This window comes from Apodemus sylvaticus, chromosome 1 (assembly GCF_947179515.1).
Source record: "Apodemus sylvaticus chromosome 1, mApoSyl1.1, whole genome shotgun sequence".
Taxonomy (NCBI): Eukaryota; Metazoa; Chordata; class Mammalia; order Rodentia; family Muridae; genus Apodemus; species Apodemus sylvaticus.
Genome location: NC_067472.1, coordinates 144,504,806 through 144,523,651, shown reverse-complemented (window position 1 = coordinate 144,523,651; position 18,846 = coordinate 144,504,806). Strand labels below are relative to the sequence as shown.

Below are 18,846 nucleotides of genomic sequence, written 5' to 3'. Positions count from 1 at the left end.
TCCTGCCCTGTTTGAGTCCCTGTTCTGACTTCCTTCAGTGATGAACAGTAATCCAAACAAACCTTTCCTCCTCAGATTGCTTTTCAGTCATAGTGTTTCATTGCAATAGAAACCCTAACTAAGATATCTCCTTACTAGAAAGGACTAGCTCCAGCAGAAAAAGGATGGTCACCTGTTTGTCACCATTGTGTGACACCTATTGAAATGGCCGTGGTAAAAGCTGGAACTGCACTGATTGAACTGTTGCAGGGAGTGCAGAGTGGATGGGTTGGGGAGGGCACAGCCAGCATTGCTTGGTAAGCAGGTGCTGAGTAGACCATCTCCTCCCAGTCTTCTAAGCCAGACTCCTAAAGGCTGTGGCTTTACCTTCTGAACCCCCACAGCCAAACAGTTCTCTTGGGGCAAGAAGCCACATCCAAGAAGGAGAAAGTTGGATCTTGGGCTGCATGGCTGGCAAGGTAGCTTTTACTCACCTCCAGCCTTGTCTGTCTGTACTGTGTGCTGATTTTTTTCCTAGGCCAGTGGGGTTCCTTGTCTTTGTTCTGTGAGCCTTGTTTTTCTCCTCTGCACATTAGCTGATACAAACACCCAAGGAAGTCATCTTGAGAGGGAGACACATAGGTGCACTAGAATAGACCTGGGAGAACTGATGGATTGATCTGCTGTGTACCACTACCCTTCCCCTATTCAACACAGCAGCACAGCAGACCTCTGTCCTGTCCTAGTCTGTGTTTTCCCTGAAATAGGATGGCCAGAGCCCTCACATGGAACCCACAGTGGACCTGAGATAGGCACAGCACACACACAATAAGATACACTGCTTTGTTACCCAGTTCATGGAAGAAAGCACACCCAATGACTTCTAGGAGGGAGCTTCCCATCGACCCAGTCTAGGTAGATGGAAAGCTCACCCTGCTCATATATGAACCTGGCCTCAGTCTTTGCTAGTCAGTTTTGTCAACTTGACACAGTGTTATTTGGGAAGAGAAACCTCAGCTGAGAATTTGCCTCCCTCGAATTGCGTGTAGGCAAGTCTGTAGGGTGTTTTCATGATTAATGATTGATGTGGGCAAGCTCAGCCCACAGTAGTGTCTGTGGAGCCACACTCGGGGGCAGGTGGTCCTGGGGTGTATGAGAAAGCAGGATGAGCAAGCTATGAGCAAGCAAGCCAGTAAGTAGAGCTCCTCCATGGCTTCTGCTTCAGTTCCTGCCTCCAGGTTCCTGCCTTGAGTACCTGCCCTGACTTCCCTCAGTGATGGAGTATGACCTGAGAGTTGTAAGGTGAAATAAACCATTTCTTTTCCAATCTGCTTTTGGTCATGGTGTTTTATCTGCACCACAGAAACATTAACTAAGACATAGCCCAACAGGGGGCCATGAGCTGAAGGTTCTTGGGCGCTGAAGGTTCTCACAGTTCACTTTGCTGGATCCCCAAATCCTCATCATGTGCCCCCACCCCATCCCTCTGCAGCCACCACTTTCTCAAAGTAGATTTTGCTTCCAATTCCCATTTGCTAAATCTGCCTCCTAAAAACCATTGGGGGTGGGGAGGAGCGGGGATTAAGGCTGATTACAGATGTTACAGAAGCCATCTAGTCTCTGAGCACTGGGTGGGAGTCTAGCCCGAGGGCGAGAAGCCGTCCAGCTCCTCCTGAGCTGACTGAGCCATACCCCAAACTCCGAGCCCTGCTGTCCAGCCTGGTAAAGAGAACTCGCTTGCCTCAGCCCACCAGGGGCTCCCATGAAGCAGGCTGGGCCTCACAGGGCATGCAGAAGCCCCAATGGGGTCCATGAGGAAGATGAGCAGCTCCTTCAAGCGTGGTTCAATCAAGAGCTCCACATCAGGGTCCCAGAAGGTGAGTGGGCTTGGTCGGAGGCCCAAGGGCAGATGGCAGGGTCGAGGGACGTGGGTCTCTGTTCTGTTTGATTGCTGCTCCAATGCTGCTCTTATCTTCCAGGTGTGTGTGTGTGCGTGAAATGTATATATACTCTCTACTGCATCAAGCTCCATTCTTAGGAGGTGACTCCGCATTTCCTGCCTCAATGTCCCCTGCCTGATGTCCCCATTCTTTCACATTCAGGATGTTGCACTGGTACCTGTGGCCATGGAGCCATGACATCCTTTGTCTCCACAAGGGGCATCACGAAAGAGCTTTTATGTGGCTCGCTTGCTCCCTGCTTTGTTCTGTTCACAGATTTATAGAATTACTGAGGAAGGGGACTTGGGGGTCCATGATGCCTGCACTGAGTGAGCCCTGCTGGGTCTGGGTTTCTGTGGCCTCTGAGCAGGCTGAGCGGATGTCCCCTTCTGTAAAAGCCATTTACAGTGTCAGGCTCACTTCTGGACCTGCTCTGTCCAAGGTGACAAAAAAACTAGCCCAGGATCAGGTGACCCTCAGTGCCTTGGGCTGCAAGAAGGGGTCTTTTGGACCCAGGTATCATGGCCCATGAAACCGGAGACCTGATTAAGAGAGTCAGACACAAGTTAACTATAAAGCTGGGATCTTGTGGACTATGCCCTTGCATGGAGACACACAAGGTGCTTGGCTACTCAGTGTGTTTATTGTATACGAAATAAACAAGGAGGCTGGTCAGTTAATGTGTGTTTATTATAAACAGTATGGACAAAGAGACTGGTCAGCTAATGTGTATTTATTATATACAAAATAAACAAGGAGGCTGGCCAGTTAATGTGTACTTCTTATATACAGTATGAACGAAGAGACTGGTCAGTAAATGTGTGTTTATTATATACAGTATGGATGAAAAGACTGGCCAGTAAATGTGTGTTTATTATATACAATATGGACGAAGAGACTGGTCAGCTAATGTGTGTTTATTATATACAACATGGACGAAGAGACTGGTCAGCTAATGTGTGTTTATTATATACAACATGGACGAAGAGACTGGTTAGCTAATGTGTGTTTATTATATACAATATGGACGAAGAGACTGGTCAGCTAATGTGTGTTTATTATATACAATATGGACGAAGAGACTGGTCAGCTAATGTGTGTTTATTATATACAATATGGACGAAGAGACTGGCCAGTTAATGTGTGTTTATTATATACAATATGGACGAAGAGACTGGTCAGCTAATGTGTGTTTATTATATACAATATGGACGAAGAGACTGGCCAGTTAATGTGTGTTTATTATATACAATATGGACGAAGAGACTGGCCAGCTAATGTGTGTTTATTATATACAATATGGACGAAGAGACTGGCCAGCTAATGTGTGTTTATTATATACAGTATGGACGAAGAGACTGGCCAGCTAATGTGTGTTTATTATATACAGTATGGACGAGGAGGCTGGTCTTGGTAGGTGGTCCCAATAGAGAAGCGGCCTCAGGGGATCTGACCGTGCAGTCATCTGGGGTGAAAGAGCTCTGAACAGTGTGAACGACTGTTTCTAGCTAAAGGTCACCCATTTGCCAACATCCATACTTGGACCAGGGAAAGGCCTTGTCATCCTATGAATCTGGGGCATTGGTGTCCTTGACATGGCCATGCGCTGGTGTGGCTGCTCATTCAACAAGTATACACTCTCTTCCCACAGTAGGTGGCTGGTAGGTCACCTTACTCAGTGGCCCTCAGGTACAGCCTGAGGAGGAGGAGGTAGAGGCTCCTTCCAAGACACTGCCAGCACAGAGGGTGAAGGAGGAAGGAAGGAGAGGGTGCTAGCAGAAGGGCGCACCCCTGCAGGAGCTCTTTCTGACATTCCAGTCAGTGTCCTGGCATTTCCCAGTGTGTGGTGTCCCAGGAACCTGAAAACACACACAAAGAAAATAGGAAATAGGTTTATTTTTAAAGGCCCTTTTCAAGTTTCAAGAATAGAGAATGATCCATCCCCAGGGGCTCCTCGTGGGTGGTAGAAGGTACATCTCTCCGTTCTCCCAGGCGCGTGAGAGGCAGCCGTCTTTCTGCAGAGCCCGCACACACCCACGGTGTCTTGTAAATTAGCATTCACAAATCTACCGCGCCGCACTTGGCAGGGACGCTCGCACAGGCTGCGCCCACACCGTGCCCCTCCTCCCCAGAACACAGCTGCTCGCACTGCTAACTGATAAGCTCTGAGCGGAAGCAGGCGGTGCAGTTCTGGAATTCCATGTCTCCATTGCCCCCTGCCCAGAGCTTACCCAAGTGAAGCAGCAGAGTCCGGGTGTGTGGGGGGGACTCAGCAGATGGGAGGAGCCCGTTGAGTGTGGGCTGCATTGAAAACTCACACCTCTCTCTCCCTTCCGGTTCTATCTCCTCTTCCCTCTCAGTCCCTCCTCTCTCTCTCTCTCTCTCTCTCTCTCTCTCTCTCTCTCTCTCTAACTCCCTCCTTCTCCGCCCCCATCGTCCAGCACTACACACTCGGTTCCACTTCCCATTTCAGAGGGTGTCCCTCCCTCTTCCAAGGTGAGCTCATTCCACGGCAATTTATGAAGTTCTCTCGCACGGGCTGGCAGTGTGGTCCAGTAGCAGGTACGGGAATTGTATGTGAGAGTCGCAGGGTTCCGCCTGTCCCCTGTACTATGTATGCCCTGACCTCCCCATCCTAATTCTCCAAGTCCTCCCTACCAGAACCGGTTCCTGGCTCCTCTCCCCCAAATCCAGACCCTCCCTGCCAGAACCCGTACTAGTTAAAGGCTCAGTGTTGACCCGGGCATGTTTATGACAATCCTCAGGCCAAGAATGAGATCGCTGAAGGGAGAAGGAAGGATGGCTCTTCCAACTGTTTCTGTTTCACTGGGTAGGAGGAGTGTGACTCTGTAGACCAGGCTGGTCTTGAACTTATAGCAATCCTCCTGCCTCAGTTCCCCCTCCCTGCCTCATGCTTAGATTACAGGGGTGAGCCACTTAATCTGTAAGGAGATAGTGAGGAACAAGTTCCCAAAGTGTGCAGTTTCCTTTGTTTCTGTAAACACTTAAGACTCCTTTGTCCTTAGGAACTTGGCGCTCTTCCAGAGGTGACCCTGCCTGGCCTTCTGTGGTAAAAGGCACTCTTGGCCTTTGGCCTGGCTGGTCAGCTCTTCCTGTTAGGCCGCTCCTCACTTGGCCTTACACCCAATCCCCCTAAAAACAATAACCAGCCAAGGGAATTGAATCACCGAATGAAGGTCAGCTACCTATAGTGCAGGAGGCCCAGCCTTCCACAGCTGACCTTGTGGAACATGAAAACCCTATCTACATTTTAATTTGCTAAACAATACAGATAAAATTTGGAATTGAAGATAGAGGTCTTGAACATATTAAATGGTAGCACAGCCTGGCAAACTGCACCTTAGACCCCCTTAGAAAATTCCAGCATAGGTCCTGAAGGAAATGCACAAAAATGCTCACCTCAGCATTGCATGAGGCCGTAAACAGGAGTGCCCCCGGAGCTCATCAGCAAGGGTGTGCTGAGATCTCTGCACTTCTGGACAGCGGAATACTATACAGTGCTTAAAATACCAACACATATAAGTCCTGGAACATATGTAATCAAAACTATAAAGCCTCTCATAAAAACTCCAAAATACACAAGGAAATTCTAAAAATGACATGTCCTTTCAGGATAGAGGTGGTTACCTCTGTCTGTGATCTTTCTTTCTTCATGTGCTAGATGTAATCATTTTTTCTTTTCTCGGCCTCTGTGGGGATTTGAACAGGTTTGGACCCCATAGATTCATGGGTTTGAATGCTTGGCCCACAGGGATTGGCACTACTGCTGGGAGGGGTGGCCTTGTTGGACGGGTGTGTCACTGTGGAGATGGGTTTTGGGGGTCTCAGTCTTAAGCTCCGCCCAGTGTAGAATTCTAGTCTCTTCCTGGCTGCCTTCAAATCAAGATGTAGAACTCTTAGGTCCTCCAGCACCATGTCTGCCTGCACACCGCCATACTTCCCACCATGATGATAATGGACTGAACCTCTGAGACTGTACGCCAGCCCCAATTAAATGTTGTTCTTGGTCATGTTGTCCCTTCACAGCAATGAAACCCTTAAAGCCAGGCGGTGGTTGCACACGCCTTTAGTCCCAGCACTTGGGAGGCAGAGGCAGGTGGATTTCTGAGTTTGAGGCCAGCCTGGTCTACAGAGTGAGTTCCAGGACAGCCAGGGCTATACAGAGAAACCCTGTCTTAAAAAAACAAACAAACAAACAAACAAACAAACAAACATGGCTTACCTGTAAGAGGCTCTCGGGGTTCACCTGTCTGTTAGCCTCTTTTATGATTTTGAAATTAGAGTAGTGCCTTCACAACTAAGGCTTGTTTTTATCCTTCTCGAAGAAGCCCAGGCACAGCAAGGAAAGCCCTGGAGGGCCGGTCTGCCTCTCTAGTCTCAGAGAAAGAATTCTACATCACCGTCTGTATCAGCAACTCCTTTACCTCCTCAGTCCAGATGATGCACACAGGAGACGGGCCAATTTGACCTGCCCTCTGTATTTCACCGCCCTGTGTAGCAGCTGCAACAGAAGACATACATATCTCGGCTCAAGGGAACAGGAGCTGTGATCTCAGGAACCAAGCTGCGGAACTAGATCTGCGGTGTGTGTGTGTGTGGGGGGGGGGGGCGGGGGGGCGCCTCACTTCTTAGGAGCCAAGCTGTGGAACTAGATCTGCAGGGAGGTGCGCCTCACTTCTCAGAGAGCACAGCTGGAATCCGGGGGATCCAGTAGGTTATCATGTTAAGTCGCCACCCAAAGTCACTATGAAACTATCATCATCCCCTCAAAGAAAATGTTCAAATTTCAGAACCAACAAACTGAACAGAACCTGAGGAGGAGGCAGGTTGTTGAAGAAGCCTAGGACCCACCTCAGATTCTAAAAATCCCCCCTTTCTCCTACCCCATCTTAAAGCTATCAGACATCCCTGGCTTCCTGTGGCATGGTCATAGATGGACCCGTGCATAAGTGTGAGGCTCAGCAACTGTGCTTCACACTGCTGGCAGCCCTGTGCCCCAGGGCCAGAGAGAGACATAGCCTGGCAGGAGCCTTCCCAGGCCTCTGGCTCCACCCTGTCTCCCGCCTCCTTTGCCTCTGGAATTCAGAAATGAGCCGAGCACTTCCAAGGCTGGCTTCGTGCCAGGCCTTCCCAGCCTCTGTGGGGTCTTGCACCTGCTCACATCCCCACAGGTCCCTCCCGCGCGGAGCTGAGATGTAGCTCCGGGTGAATCTAGGTTGCCATGGCATCCCACATATAGAGCATTCACATCATGGGTCCGACCACCCCTGTCTGCAGGAGATGTGCCGAGGGTTCTGCTGTGTGATTATTCAACCTCTCTGGGCCCGACTTCCTCCTTAATAAGATGAGGAAGACGTGACTGAAGATGGCCACCCGTGTTAAGCCACTAGACTGACAACTCTCATAACAAGTATAGGTTGAATGTTTACAACACCAACTCAAAAGCAAAACCAACACTAAGCACAAAAACTCGTTGTAGTGAGGGAGTCATTTGTAGCTTGTTCTTTGTTGATTTCCTCTGCAAGCCCATTGTGGTGTTTGGACAAAGGCTGACCTTTTATAAATGCACGCCTCCGTTCTCTCACAAGCCTTTGCCAGCATTGTAGTGTGTCCAGCAGTGTCCCTGGAGCTGGGGGCTCTAGAATGTGAAGTCAGAAAACAGTACCACACCCAACAGGGGTGGGCTTCCTAGTGGTGTAGGCTGTATAAGTGCTGTGGAGAGGAGAGGCTGAGCATCGGGGTGGGGGGCTCACTGAGAAAATGCCTGAGGCTGACCCCCCACAGGAAGAGCAGCAGCCTGGAGGGAGCAGGCAGTGCGCAGGCTGGGGAGTGTGACGGCACTGGGACAGGGGAATGGAGATGTGTGTGGGAGGGATGTGGGAAGGGATCTGCCCCAGGACCTGCTGGCTCTCTGGCCTGTGAGGCAGGCTTCATTCACAATTGGCTTTGACCGTTGATAGCGCATTGGCCCAAGGGTAAAGGAAGCATGCAGGCAAAGACCACCCTGGGATTTAACTCTTGAGCCAGTTGAGGTGGCATCAGGGTTGTCTTTAGAAGCCCCTGGACTTGAGCGGTGAAATGGGTGGCTGTGGGGGAGGGGAAGCTGTGCGTGGCAGCCGGAGGCAATGCCTCCAGGAGCACGGAAGGCTGCGAACAACCCAGCAAGCAGCTGGCGGTGTGTATTTAAGGCCACAGACAAAAGCTCCTGTTTGTAGAAGCTGCTGGGATGGGAGACGTGCAGTCACATGGGATCCCAGGCCACCCGTGCACCTCCTGCTGCCTTGGGGACACCAGGGAGCTCTGGATGCTCTTCCCATCCAAATGTCACCCATCCGAAGGAGGCAGAGCTCCCCCCACCACCTAAGAAAGTGATGGCCACACCCCTTCCCATTCGTCTGAAAGTGTATGCACAAGAGATTTGTTGGCAGAGCAACTTGCTCTTGGCTAATACAGAACTAAACATGTCTCAATTCTTCAACTTCATTACTGTCCTACTTCAGCCAATCTGGACTCTCTCTCTCTCTCTCTCTCTCTCTCTCTCTCTCTCTCTCTCTCTCTTCAACTTCATTACTGTCCTACTTCAGCCAATTTGGACTCTCTCTCTCTCTCTCTCTCTCTCTCTTTGTCTTTCATGTGTGTGTGTGTGTGTGACTGACATATGCATATTACATCTTCCCATGTATGAGTGCAGGTAGTATGTAGAGGTCAAAGGACAGCCCCAGGAGTTACTCCATGCCTCCCCCACAGGCTAGCTGGAGCCAGGAATTTACCTGTCTCCACTCTGCCCCTCTTCTGGGTAGAATTCTGGGACTACAAATACATGTTACAGTAGCCAGCTTTTTAACAGGGATTTGAACTCAGGTTTCTCCTGTTTGAATGCCGAGAACTCTACTCACTGAGCCTCTCCCCAGCCTCATTTTCTGCTTCTCAAAGCTGACAAATAAAAATTGTGTACCTCTGTCATGCATATGTGCATAGCAGGACCCTTTGAGGCACAGGAAGGGGTCTGTCTTTATGCCTTTGAGCTTTCTTCTCTCTCCCAAGAAGCCCATGCCAGCTTTGGTGGTGTGCATTACCTGCAGAGTTCTTTGCTCAAGGGAATGTGTGCTACTGTGTGTGGGAGGCAGCACATGCATCCAGGAGTTTCGGCAGTGTTTCTAAAATAAGATTTGGGAGAACAGAGTCAATCTTTCCTTGTATTCTCCATGGTGAGACTTCCCCTCAACAAAAGGCAGATCAACTGGAACAGATGTTTAATGGGGTGGCTGCTTGCTGTATACACAGGAGAAAACCCAGAGAGAAACGCCCACACACACATCTCTGAGATCCTTCTTCAACCCCAGGCTAACACACAACCCTTGAAATGAAGACAGAAAGAAGGAGGGTGTGGGCAAAGGCCTGTGCAAACAGGATAGGGCTTGCTGTGCAAATGTGATTTGTGATGTGTGTGTGTGTGTGTGTGTGTGTGTGTGTGTGTGTGTTGGGGGGGGGGGCTTGTTCACATGAATGCAGGTGACCTTGGAAGCCAAAAACAGCACTGAGTCTCCCGGGGCTGGAGTTTCTGAGAGCTGTGAACTCTCTTCATGAGTTTTGGGAAGGAAGTTCAGGTGCTTTGGCAGAGCAATATGTGCTTTTATCAGCTGAGCCCTTTCTTCAACCTCACCTATGAGAATCTCTTATGACACAGAGTCACCCTTGTTTCCTAGTGAGAAGTCACGCCAAGCGTGGAGATTCCACTAGTGATGAGCTTCTCCATCTTGGAAGGGACACGTCTGCTCTGTTCTCAGAGTGACTTTTGTCTATGATTTTTCTCCTTATAATAAAAAGGCATACTTAAGAGTTGGATCTTGGGGTGGCATGTGTTAAACTCATTGGGACAATTTTTATGCCTTTCTGTGTTTTGTTTTGATTTGTTTTGTATCTCTTCCCTTGCTCGAGCGCGCACGTGCGCGTGTGTGTGCGCGTGTGTGTGTGCGTGCGTGCGTGCGTGTGTGTGTGTGTGTGTGTGTATGTGTGTGTGTGTGTGTGTGTGTGTGCGCGCGCGTGCGCGCATGCATGTGTACACTTGTGCACATATATGGAGGTCAGAGATCGGCCCAAGTGCCAGGGCTCACTTTCCCAGTGTGTCTGAGGCAGGGTCTTTTGTTGTTTGTTGTTGGTTATTGTGTGTCAGGCTAGCTGGCTTCTAAGGAGTCTCCTGTCTCTACCTCCCATCTCTCAACAGAAGCACTGAGATTACAGACCCATGCCACCATGCCCAGTCTCACTTGGGTATCTAGAATCCAGACGCAGGTCCTCCTGTTTGTGTGGCAATCCCCTCACTCACTGGGCCATCTCTGCAGCTTCCTCTCTGTGCATTAGAAACTATGTGACTTAAGAATTTTAGTAGCAGCCAAAGCCATTTTGGGGAACACAGAGAACACAGTGAACGTGGAAAGGCTTACTCCTGCCCTGCTAGGCCCAACCCAGCCTTTCCTGGGCTTGGTCTGCTACAGCATGCCAGCCACATGAGCCTCCAGCTGCTCCTACCAGCTGCCCCGAGGGAGGCCTAAGGACCAGCTGCTGCCTGTCCCTGGCAGCCTCGACCCAGTCGGCCACTGTCGCACGTAGTTCATTCTTCAATCCGCTTGACTCTGAACCTGCCATTCCCATGTTCATTTCCCCTCAAAACTCATATGGGATGCGCTTGTCATTGATTCCGTCTCAGCCCAGGTAGAGGAAAAGCTCCGAGAGCAGATGGAGCTGCTGGTGTCTCAGCCCAGCAAATGCACCTTCAAGACTTGCAGGGGGTACAGGGCTGGGCTTGTCTGAAGCGCTGGCTGGGGTTTCTGCTCTGTCTCTCCCTGCAGCCCAACTCTGGGTCTGTCTCACTACAATCTCCAGTTGTCAGAGACCACTGGGCAGAATTCCTAACCAAACGGTGACATATATTCTTGGTAGGTCACTGGCCCAATACTGAGTATTGTTCTCAGGCCTGAGAGAAAGGGGACTCTTGAGTTGACCACATGCATGTTTCTCTAGGACAGCGGTTCTGAACCTCCGAACACTGCAGCTATTGAATACAGTCCCTCATGTTGTGGTGACTCACAACCATTATAAAATTATCTTTGTTGCTATTTCATAACTGTAATTTTGCTGCTGTTTTTGAATTGTAACGTAAATATTTTTTTGGAGATAGAAGTTGGCCCAAGCGATTGCAACCCAGAGGTTGCACCACGCTAAAGGGCCTATTATATCCTGAACCTTCTGAAACAAATGTGTTTTTTACTATTAGTTGTCATGGTTACTAGCAAAAGGGACGTTGCTAGCTAGAAGTACTGATGGGCCCTCCTTTTGTTGAATGCCTCTATAGTCCAATAGTAGGACATTTTAGGTAGTCAGTAGGAAAAATGGACCATACCTGGCCATATATAGACTGGAACTGCAAATATCTATAAAGCCCCTGCCATGAGATCACTTTAGGCTGGACAGTGGTGTATCCTGGGTTAAGTCTGCTTTGAGTGGCCAGCTCACCATGCAGAGGGCCACATGCTGTGGGTTTTGACCTCCAAGGCCTTCTCAATTCTCCACAGTCCTGGTACCCAGCTGAATACCTGCTCCTCCAGCTTTGGCCTCAGCTTTTCCTACTCTGGCACCTACAGGGGTGCACACTTGCCTTGGACCTACAGAGCCTTCAGCCCATGGGAGAAGGCAGATCCCCTGCTTTACCAGGCTGCCAGTATGACTGGGCATCAAGCTAGAAGGCTGTGCTCGGAGGTCAGCATAGGCCTGCGAAGGGATCATCACATCTGCTCGGGGAGATGAGATTCCTAAGCAAAGAAGTCTAAGGGCCATTACAGAGAGGGTAGGAAAAGGCACAGGTGCCCAGAGTGCTGGGTCCTCGGCTTAAAGATCAAGAGCTCAGTCCCACATCCCCAAGCCATGGGTGCCGGGTGCTGGCCGGGTCCAAGCATAATCTTCCTAATGGTCCAAGCAGGCGCACAGCATCTGGTAGGGCCTAATGCCCCGGGAATATCTGCTTTCATGTGATTAAAAGCTGTCGATAAGACTTTGATCCCGGAAAAGCAGGCCTGGCCGATGAGCCCAGCTCCCATCACTTTGTGATGCTGGGGGACGGGAGTCATTTCAGTGAAGAGGTGAGGATGGAACTCACGGGCAGCTGAGAGAGACAAGGGGAGACAGGGCCAAGCCTGGTGGTGTGGAAAGTATAAAAGCAGCCAGGGCCAAAAGGGTTCTTACTCCTAGGAGTCCAGCTCACCGACCTCACGTCCCCATCCCTGGGGCTTAGATGAAGTCCCTGGACCAATTCCCACTCACCAGTAGCCATGTAGTGAATGCTCTCCCAACACACAATCCTTACCTGTTCCTCTGTGCTCTGGCTCACCTCATCTTCTCATCCTGGCCAGGCAAACAGCTGTTGGCGCACAGGGCCAGGTCCTTTCACCTGCTGGGTCCTCAGATGGTGGCCTAGGACCCAGGCAGCCCCGTGGCTCTGGAAAGGACCTTTCCCTAGACCTGCAGGGAAGCATACTAATGAGTCACTAACCTTTATGTCCACAGGTTTGAATCTAAGGATTTAAACAGACTTTTATTCTTATTGCTGTCTCCTAAATAATACAGGATAACATGGTTTGTGTGATAGTCAGGGACAAGGCTATAACTCTAGTAGACTTAGTATGTGGGAAGACCTAGGTTCAAGACCTAACACTGCCAAAATACATGTAAACACATCTTCATAAAATATGTACACAGAGTATGTGTGTTCTTGTAAATATTCTATGTCATCAAGATATGTCTTAAGGAATGTATATAGGGTTTCTGCACATACAACGTTTCATATGAGGGCTTTGAGCACTTGCAGATGTTACAGACCTCGGAGCCCTGCGACCAGTCACCCTTGGGTACTTAGGAATAACTGTATCCCCCCAAGTCCACACTTGCTAAAGACGAGGCCCCATGGAGGAGAAGGGCTGGGCGACCAAACCCACACATGTGATAGTTAAGGCTCCAGGAGCCCACAGAGCATGAGGAAAGAGCTCTGTCAGGGTGCTGTGTGGCTGTCACAGCACACTGCCCAGAGTTTCCTGAGCCACGGTGAGGTGCCAATGCCCCCAGAGCCACCATAGACCTCCGGAGCTGTCTTCTTCAGCATACTCGGGATGTGTTTTAGGATTATCCTTCCTAATGCCTTCCGCTCACTCTATGGCTTTCCATCCCTACTTATAAAACCCCCGTGACTAAATGGGATTGCTTTGTGCAAGTTCAAATTGACATTTGTGCAGGTCGGTATTTTGACCTAAAAAAAAAAAAAAAAAAAAAGCAGCAATTTGATTAATAACTTTTCTAGAAGCAAACCACAGCTAGGGGGCAGGTTGGCTCTGAAGACAGCCAGGCGGGGGCAGCAGAGCTCTGAGCTGACAGAGTCTGGCTCGCAGTAAGGAGAGAAAGGTGGGCCATTGAAAGGATGTGGGGGGTGCCAAGTCCCTCGGCTGGACAGGCTGACCTGCTGGCATACGCTGAGGTACTGTTGTTGCTAGGATAACAGTGGCTCAAGGGTTCCTAGTCCTCCTGCCAAGCCTCTATGGCAGAAGACACCCCAGTCTCAGGAAGTCCCCTGAACTGGCCCAGGGTAGGCAGGCAGCTCAGTCAGTCGAAGCCACTAGCTCTGATACTTCCTTGTGACAGAGGTACTTTGACAGAGGTTTGGCTGGAGTCATCTCCACCCTGCAAGACCTAGAGGAGGCCACCCCCTCAATTGCAGGCAAGCCTCTGGCACTACAATTGCCAGACTCCCCAGGGTTTGGAACTGGCAGAATTTTCGTCAGAGATCTGCTGTAACGTTTGCTGGCTGGGGCACAAAACAATACACATGCTTCCTTGTTTTAAATTTTTAGAACAGCAGTGGAGTATGAAACTGAATTCAGGGCCACTCCAAGCATGGGACCCTATGACAGCACACTTCATATGAAGCTGCCTTTGGCCTTATTGAAGCCCAGAGCCTGCTTTGGGTTTTGAGTAATGGGTGGTGTCTTAGGATCTCTGTTGCTGTGAAACAACACTATGGCCAACGCAGCTTGGGGAGGAAAGGGTTGATTTTGCTTACACTTCCACATCACGTCCACCTTTGAAAGCACTCAGGGCAGGAACTTGGCGCCAAGAGCCGATACAGAGGCCATGGAGGAGCGCTGCTTGCTGGCTTGTTCTCCACGACTTAGACAACCATCCCAGGGTGATTCCCACCCACTGCAGGCATCAATAACATCAACAATAATTAAGAAAATGCCCTACAGGCTTGCTATAGCCAGATCTTTTGGAGGCCTTTTCTCAACTGAGGCTCCCTCCTCTTAGACGACTCTGGCTTGGCATAAAACTAGCCAGCATAGGTGGCTTCGTGGTTCTGAGATAGAGAAGTCAGTTCTTCCCCCCATTTAGGAATGAGACGGATTCCTGTCATGTATCCCATCAGCCATTGGGGCCACCTGGTAGAAATAGCTCTCTTATAACATTTAAACCACATTAGCTTGATTCCTGATGCCTGTGTGCTCCACTTCCACAACTGCTACTTGTCCTGAGACCCACTTGTGGGCATGACTTTTCCTGGCAAGCCTACTTCAGTTTCCACAGAAAGAGGCGGCAACAGCAGGCCAGAATCGCAATGCCAGCCAATCCCAGCCTGGTGATCCATTGAGTTTATTTGGGGTCACTTGCAGAAGCACAGGTGAGTCAGACAACTTTAAAAAGAAAAGCCCACCCAGCAGAGGTGAGCACTCACAAAGGTGCACCTAAAGTCCTTGCACAACTTGCAGGCAACACCACTGAAAAGTCTCCTGCACACCAGAAACTATCTACTGCTGGTGTAACTTCACTGAGGGCCTCGGAGACAGGACTTCTTGTGAGTTTGGTGGGCCTTGCTTCCCAGCACACCACAGAGGTACATTTCAGTAGAAAGGAAACAGCCACCCATTACCCTCCACTCCCTCCCTCGAGGACTGACATGGTCAAGAAGCCCTACCTCACTAGCTTGTCCCTTTTGTGGCTACCCCCTGCCTGCCAACAGGCAGTTGTAGGAGGTCTCGCTGTTGTGTAGGCTCAGGAATAACATCAAACTAAAACTGTCCTGAGATGCCCTCAGCTGCCTGTCTGTCCTCAGCTGTCACAGAGCTCTGCCCGCTGTCATTTCTTCTGCACACCCCACCCCACCCCACGTCCCTTCTCTTGCAGAACTGTGCTGGCCGTCATTCAGAATTCCCTTGTCTGAATCTTAATACTCAGAATCTTGCCTTCCTCAGAAATTTGGGCCTTCAGATGATTTCTGCAGCGAGGTACCAGCTCAGTGGGAGAGCATTTGTCCTAGTTCTGATTTCTAGTGAACACACACACACACACACACACACACACACACACACAGAGAGAGAGAGAGTGGGGGGGGGCTTTCCTGAGGACAGGTAGGCCTTGCACAATTCTGAACTGCAAGCTGCAGTCAGGTGGCAGTTGCACAAGGCGGTCCTCACGTGACAGACTCAGAAATTCACATGTAATGACTTCCATAGAAGACTGTGAGCTACACTCTGCAGTGTACCGTTTGAGATTTTCAAGCAGCTGCCCAGAAACCCAAAAACACAGGAAAATGCAGGCACTCAACCTGGGGCACTCACATACCTGCTTGGCAGGGCCAAATCCCTCAATTTCTCCTTTGGAGAAATGTGGATGTCCGTATCCCTTCCCACCAGCTTCTGCAGATGTGAAAGTGGTGAGGACACATTTGTAAAGTGTGAAGAAACCCAAAACATCTCCTTAATACCTTGTACACATACATGCCGGGTGGCATCCCACGCCTTTAATCCCAGCACTTGGGAGGTAGAAACTGGTGGATCTCTGAGTTTGAGACCAGCCTGGTCTATAGAGTGAAGTCTAGCACAACCAGGGCTACAAAGACAAACCCTGTCTCAAAAAACCAAAGTAATAATAAATAATAGTAATAATAATAATGATGATGATAATGTTGTGTACATGCATGAAAAAAATCTTAAAATACCTTGGTTAATTGAATCTTTTCTCTTAATTTTTGTCAGAATAATGAGCTTTTTATATTTTTAAAAATTAAGACACAATTACATCGTTTTTCAACCCTGACCACTTGCTTCCATTCAAATTCATGGCCTCTTTTTCATTACTCTTACACATACATATATATGCAAACTATATCAGTGCCACCTGCTCAGTCAGTTTGGTTTGCTTGTATGCTCATGATTTCAGGGCTGACCAGCTGGCGCTTGGTAACTAATAACTGGACTCACCCCTGGGGAAGACCCTCTCGTTCTCAGCATTCCCGAGATGCCTGTAGTTCTTGGCATAGGGTGGGGTGATTTCCTCCTTCCATAGTGTCAAGGGCATAGTAACATAAGGGAAGGAACTCTTTAAAACATAAAAATCACTTTACTGTAAAGAATTTGCACACAAAACCACTGTGCAGCGAGGATAACTTAGCTGTCTGAACAAACACCTGTCTGGGCCTGAAGTCTACGTCTCAGTGAACATCTATGCCCTTAGAACAGCTGTGCTGAAGCTGGAGATTCTCTGTGGACCTGGAACTTCCCCTGTGGCCTGCATTGTTAAGCATCTGTCTACCATGAGGCCACGGGACATCCACAGCAGAGTGAAAACTGGAAAAATGAGACGCTTTGGCTGCTCGGTCACAGCTCATTGTCCTTTTGAGTTCTGCTCTTCCTCACTGCCTGATGTCACCCTTCCTTGTCCTTGATTCTGTATGTTACTGCATCCACACTGACATACTCATGTGTTTTCTTTCAAAAGTCCTTCTTTTGACACTTTATCTAACAAGTCACCACCATGCTCAAGGTCATGTTGATTCTCATAGGTTGGTGTCTCTCTATAGTTTGTCAGTATCCAAAACAACAACAACAACAACAACAAAACAACAACCTTGCATTTTGAAAGCTTGATTGGGGTTTGATTGGAATCTGTAAATCATGTTGAAAGTAGCTTACATCCTAAGGATGCTGAGTCTTCCTATCTGTGAGCATGAGATAGCCCTCTAACTGTTTAAAATTTGATTTCTTTCTTTCATTGGAGTTTAGTAGTTTTCCTCATGGTTTTCTTGCTTGCTTTCTTTCCCTCCCTCCCCTCCCTCCCTCCTTTCCCTCCTTCCCCTCCCTCCCTCCTTTCCCTCCCTTCCCTCCCCTCCCTCCCTCCTTCCCTCCCTCCCCTCCCTCCCTCCCTCTCTTTCTTCCTTCCTTCCTTCCTTCCTTCCTCCTTCCTTCCTTCCTTCCTTCCTTCCTTCCTTCCTTCCTCAATTATTTCTTCTTCTTCTTCTTCTTCTTCTTCTTCTTCTTCTTCTTCTTCTTCTTCTTCTTCTTCTTCTTCTTCTTCTTTTAAGGTAGGGTCTCACTATGTAGTTCTGGCTGTGCTGGAATTCACTCTATAGACCAGGCTGGCCTCAAACTCACAGAGATCCTTGTGCTTCTGCCTCTCAAGTGCTGGAACTAAAGGCAAGGTTTCTTTTCATCATACAGGAATGCTGAACTTTCTCAAATGCTGTTTTGGCATCTACTAATGAGATAATGTAATTATCTTCTTGACTTTGATAATACGACACATTATGTTAATAATTGAACTAATGCTGAACCAGTCCTGCATACTTGGAATAAATCCCACTTTATCCTTTTGCATGGTTCCAACTTACTGATATTTTGCTGAGAAAAATTTTGTTTACATTTATGAGAGATGTAGTATGTAGTTTTCCTGTCTTATACTAGGCAATCTAGCACTGATGTTGGGTAACAAGAACGTCATAAAATGAGCTAGTTAGGGATGGCTCATTCTGCTTCCATTTTCTGAAAGATTGTCACTTAACATACATTGTTTGATCACCAAATATTTGGAGATTTCCCAGTTACATTTTTTTGCATTGTTTTCTGGTTTAATTCCACTGTGGTCTGATTTGTGGTCTTTTAAATTTATTAGAGGTGTGTTTTATTTTTAATATAATATTTTATTATTTTTTGAGAATTTTATATATGAAAACAATATATTTTAATCATAGTCACCTCCTCTTCCCCTTAACTCCTTCCAGAACTACCCACATTTACCCACCCTTTCTCAACTTCATGTTTGTTTGTTTTTTAAATTATAACCCATTAAGTCTAATTCATACTGCCAATATACTCACGGGTCCGGAGCTAACTACCACAGCATGCTTGGCCCACCAAGAGCCACACCCTTAAAGAAAACTGACTCTCCCTCCCTTAGATGCCACCAACTGGCAATAAGCCCTCAGCTGTGGTCAGGGCTGTACACCCTTCTGCCATCCGTGCTAGACTGTTGACTGGCTTGACCGTGTATAAGCAACCGCAACTGAGAGCCCATGAGTTCAGTAGCCTTGTCTAGAGCAGGCATTTCACTGTGGTCTCCCCCAAGCACTGGCTCTTATGATCCTTCTGCTTCCTCTTCTGAAATGGTCCCTGAGCCTCAGGTGTGGTGTTGTCTCATATAGACATCCCATCTGTGGCTGATCGCTCCGCCGACACTCTGCTCTTTGACCAGGTGTGAGTTTCTCCTCTAACTGCTGCCCACTGCACAAAGAGATGTCTCCGGTGCGGTCTGAGAGCCACACTAGGAGGTCAGCCTTCAGGGGTGTGTGAATCTAGGCTGTTGCTGTAGCTGATGGAGTCTTTCCGCTAGTTCTAGTTCCAGCTTCTGGATGGTGTTCAGTTCAGTTATGCTCTTATTGATACTGCCTTACCGATTTTCTTTGGCAGTTATAATTATCAATTACTGATAGAGGCATTTTGTTCTTTCAGTCGTTGTAGTGGATCTGTGTATCAGCCTTACAAGCGTTGCCAATTTCCGCCCCCTACAGACTGACACTGTCATTAGGGCGCCTACA

At 48.7% G+C, this 18,846-nt stretch overlaps 1 protein-coding gene across 1 annotated transcript in view; it reads left to right on the top strand.

The window, feature by feature from the left end:
• The first annotated feature begins 1,781 nt into the window (after positions 1 to 1,781).
• The window catches only part of Trpm1 (transient receptor potential cation channel subfamily M member 1), a 119,926-nt gene continuing 102,861 nt past the window's right edge, over positions 1,782 to 18,846 (top strand). Inside the window, exon 1 of the mRNA XM_052178463.1 lies at positions 1,782 to 1,856. Within this exon, the coding sequence (XP_052034423.1) occupies positions 1,782 to 1,856 (75 nt within the window). The remainder of the gene's footprint in view (positions 1,857 to 18,846) is intronic.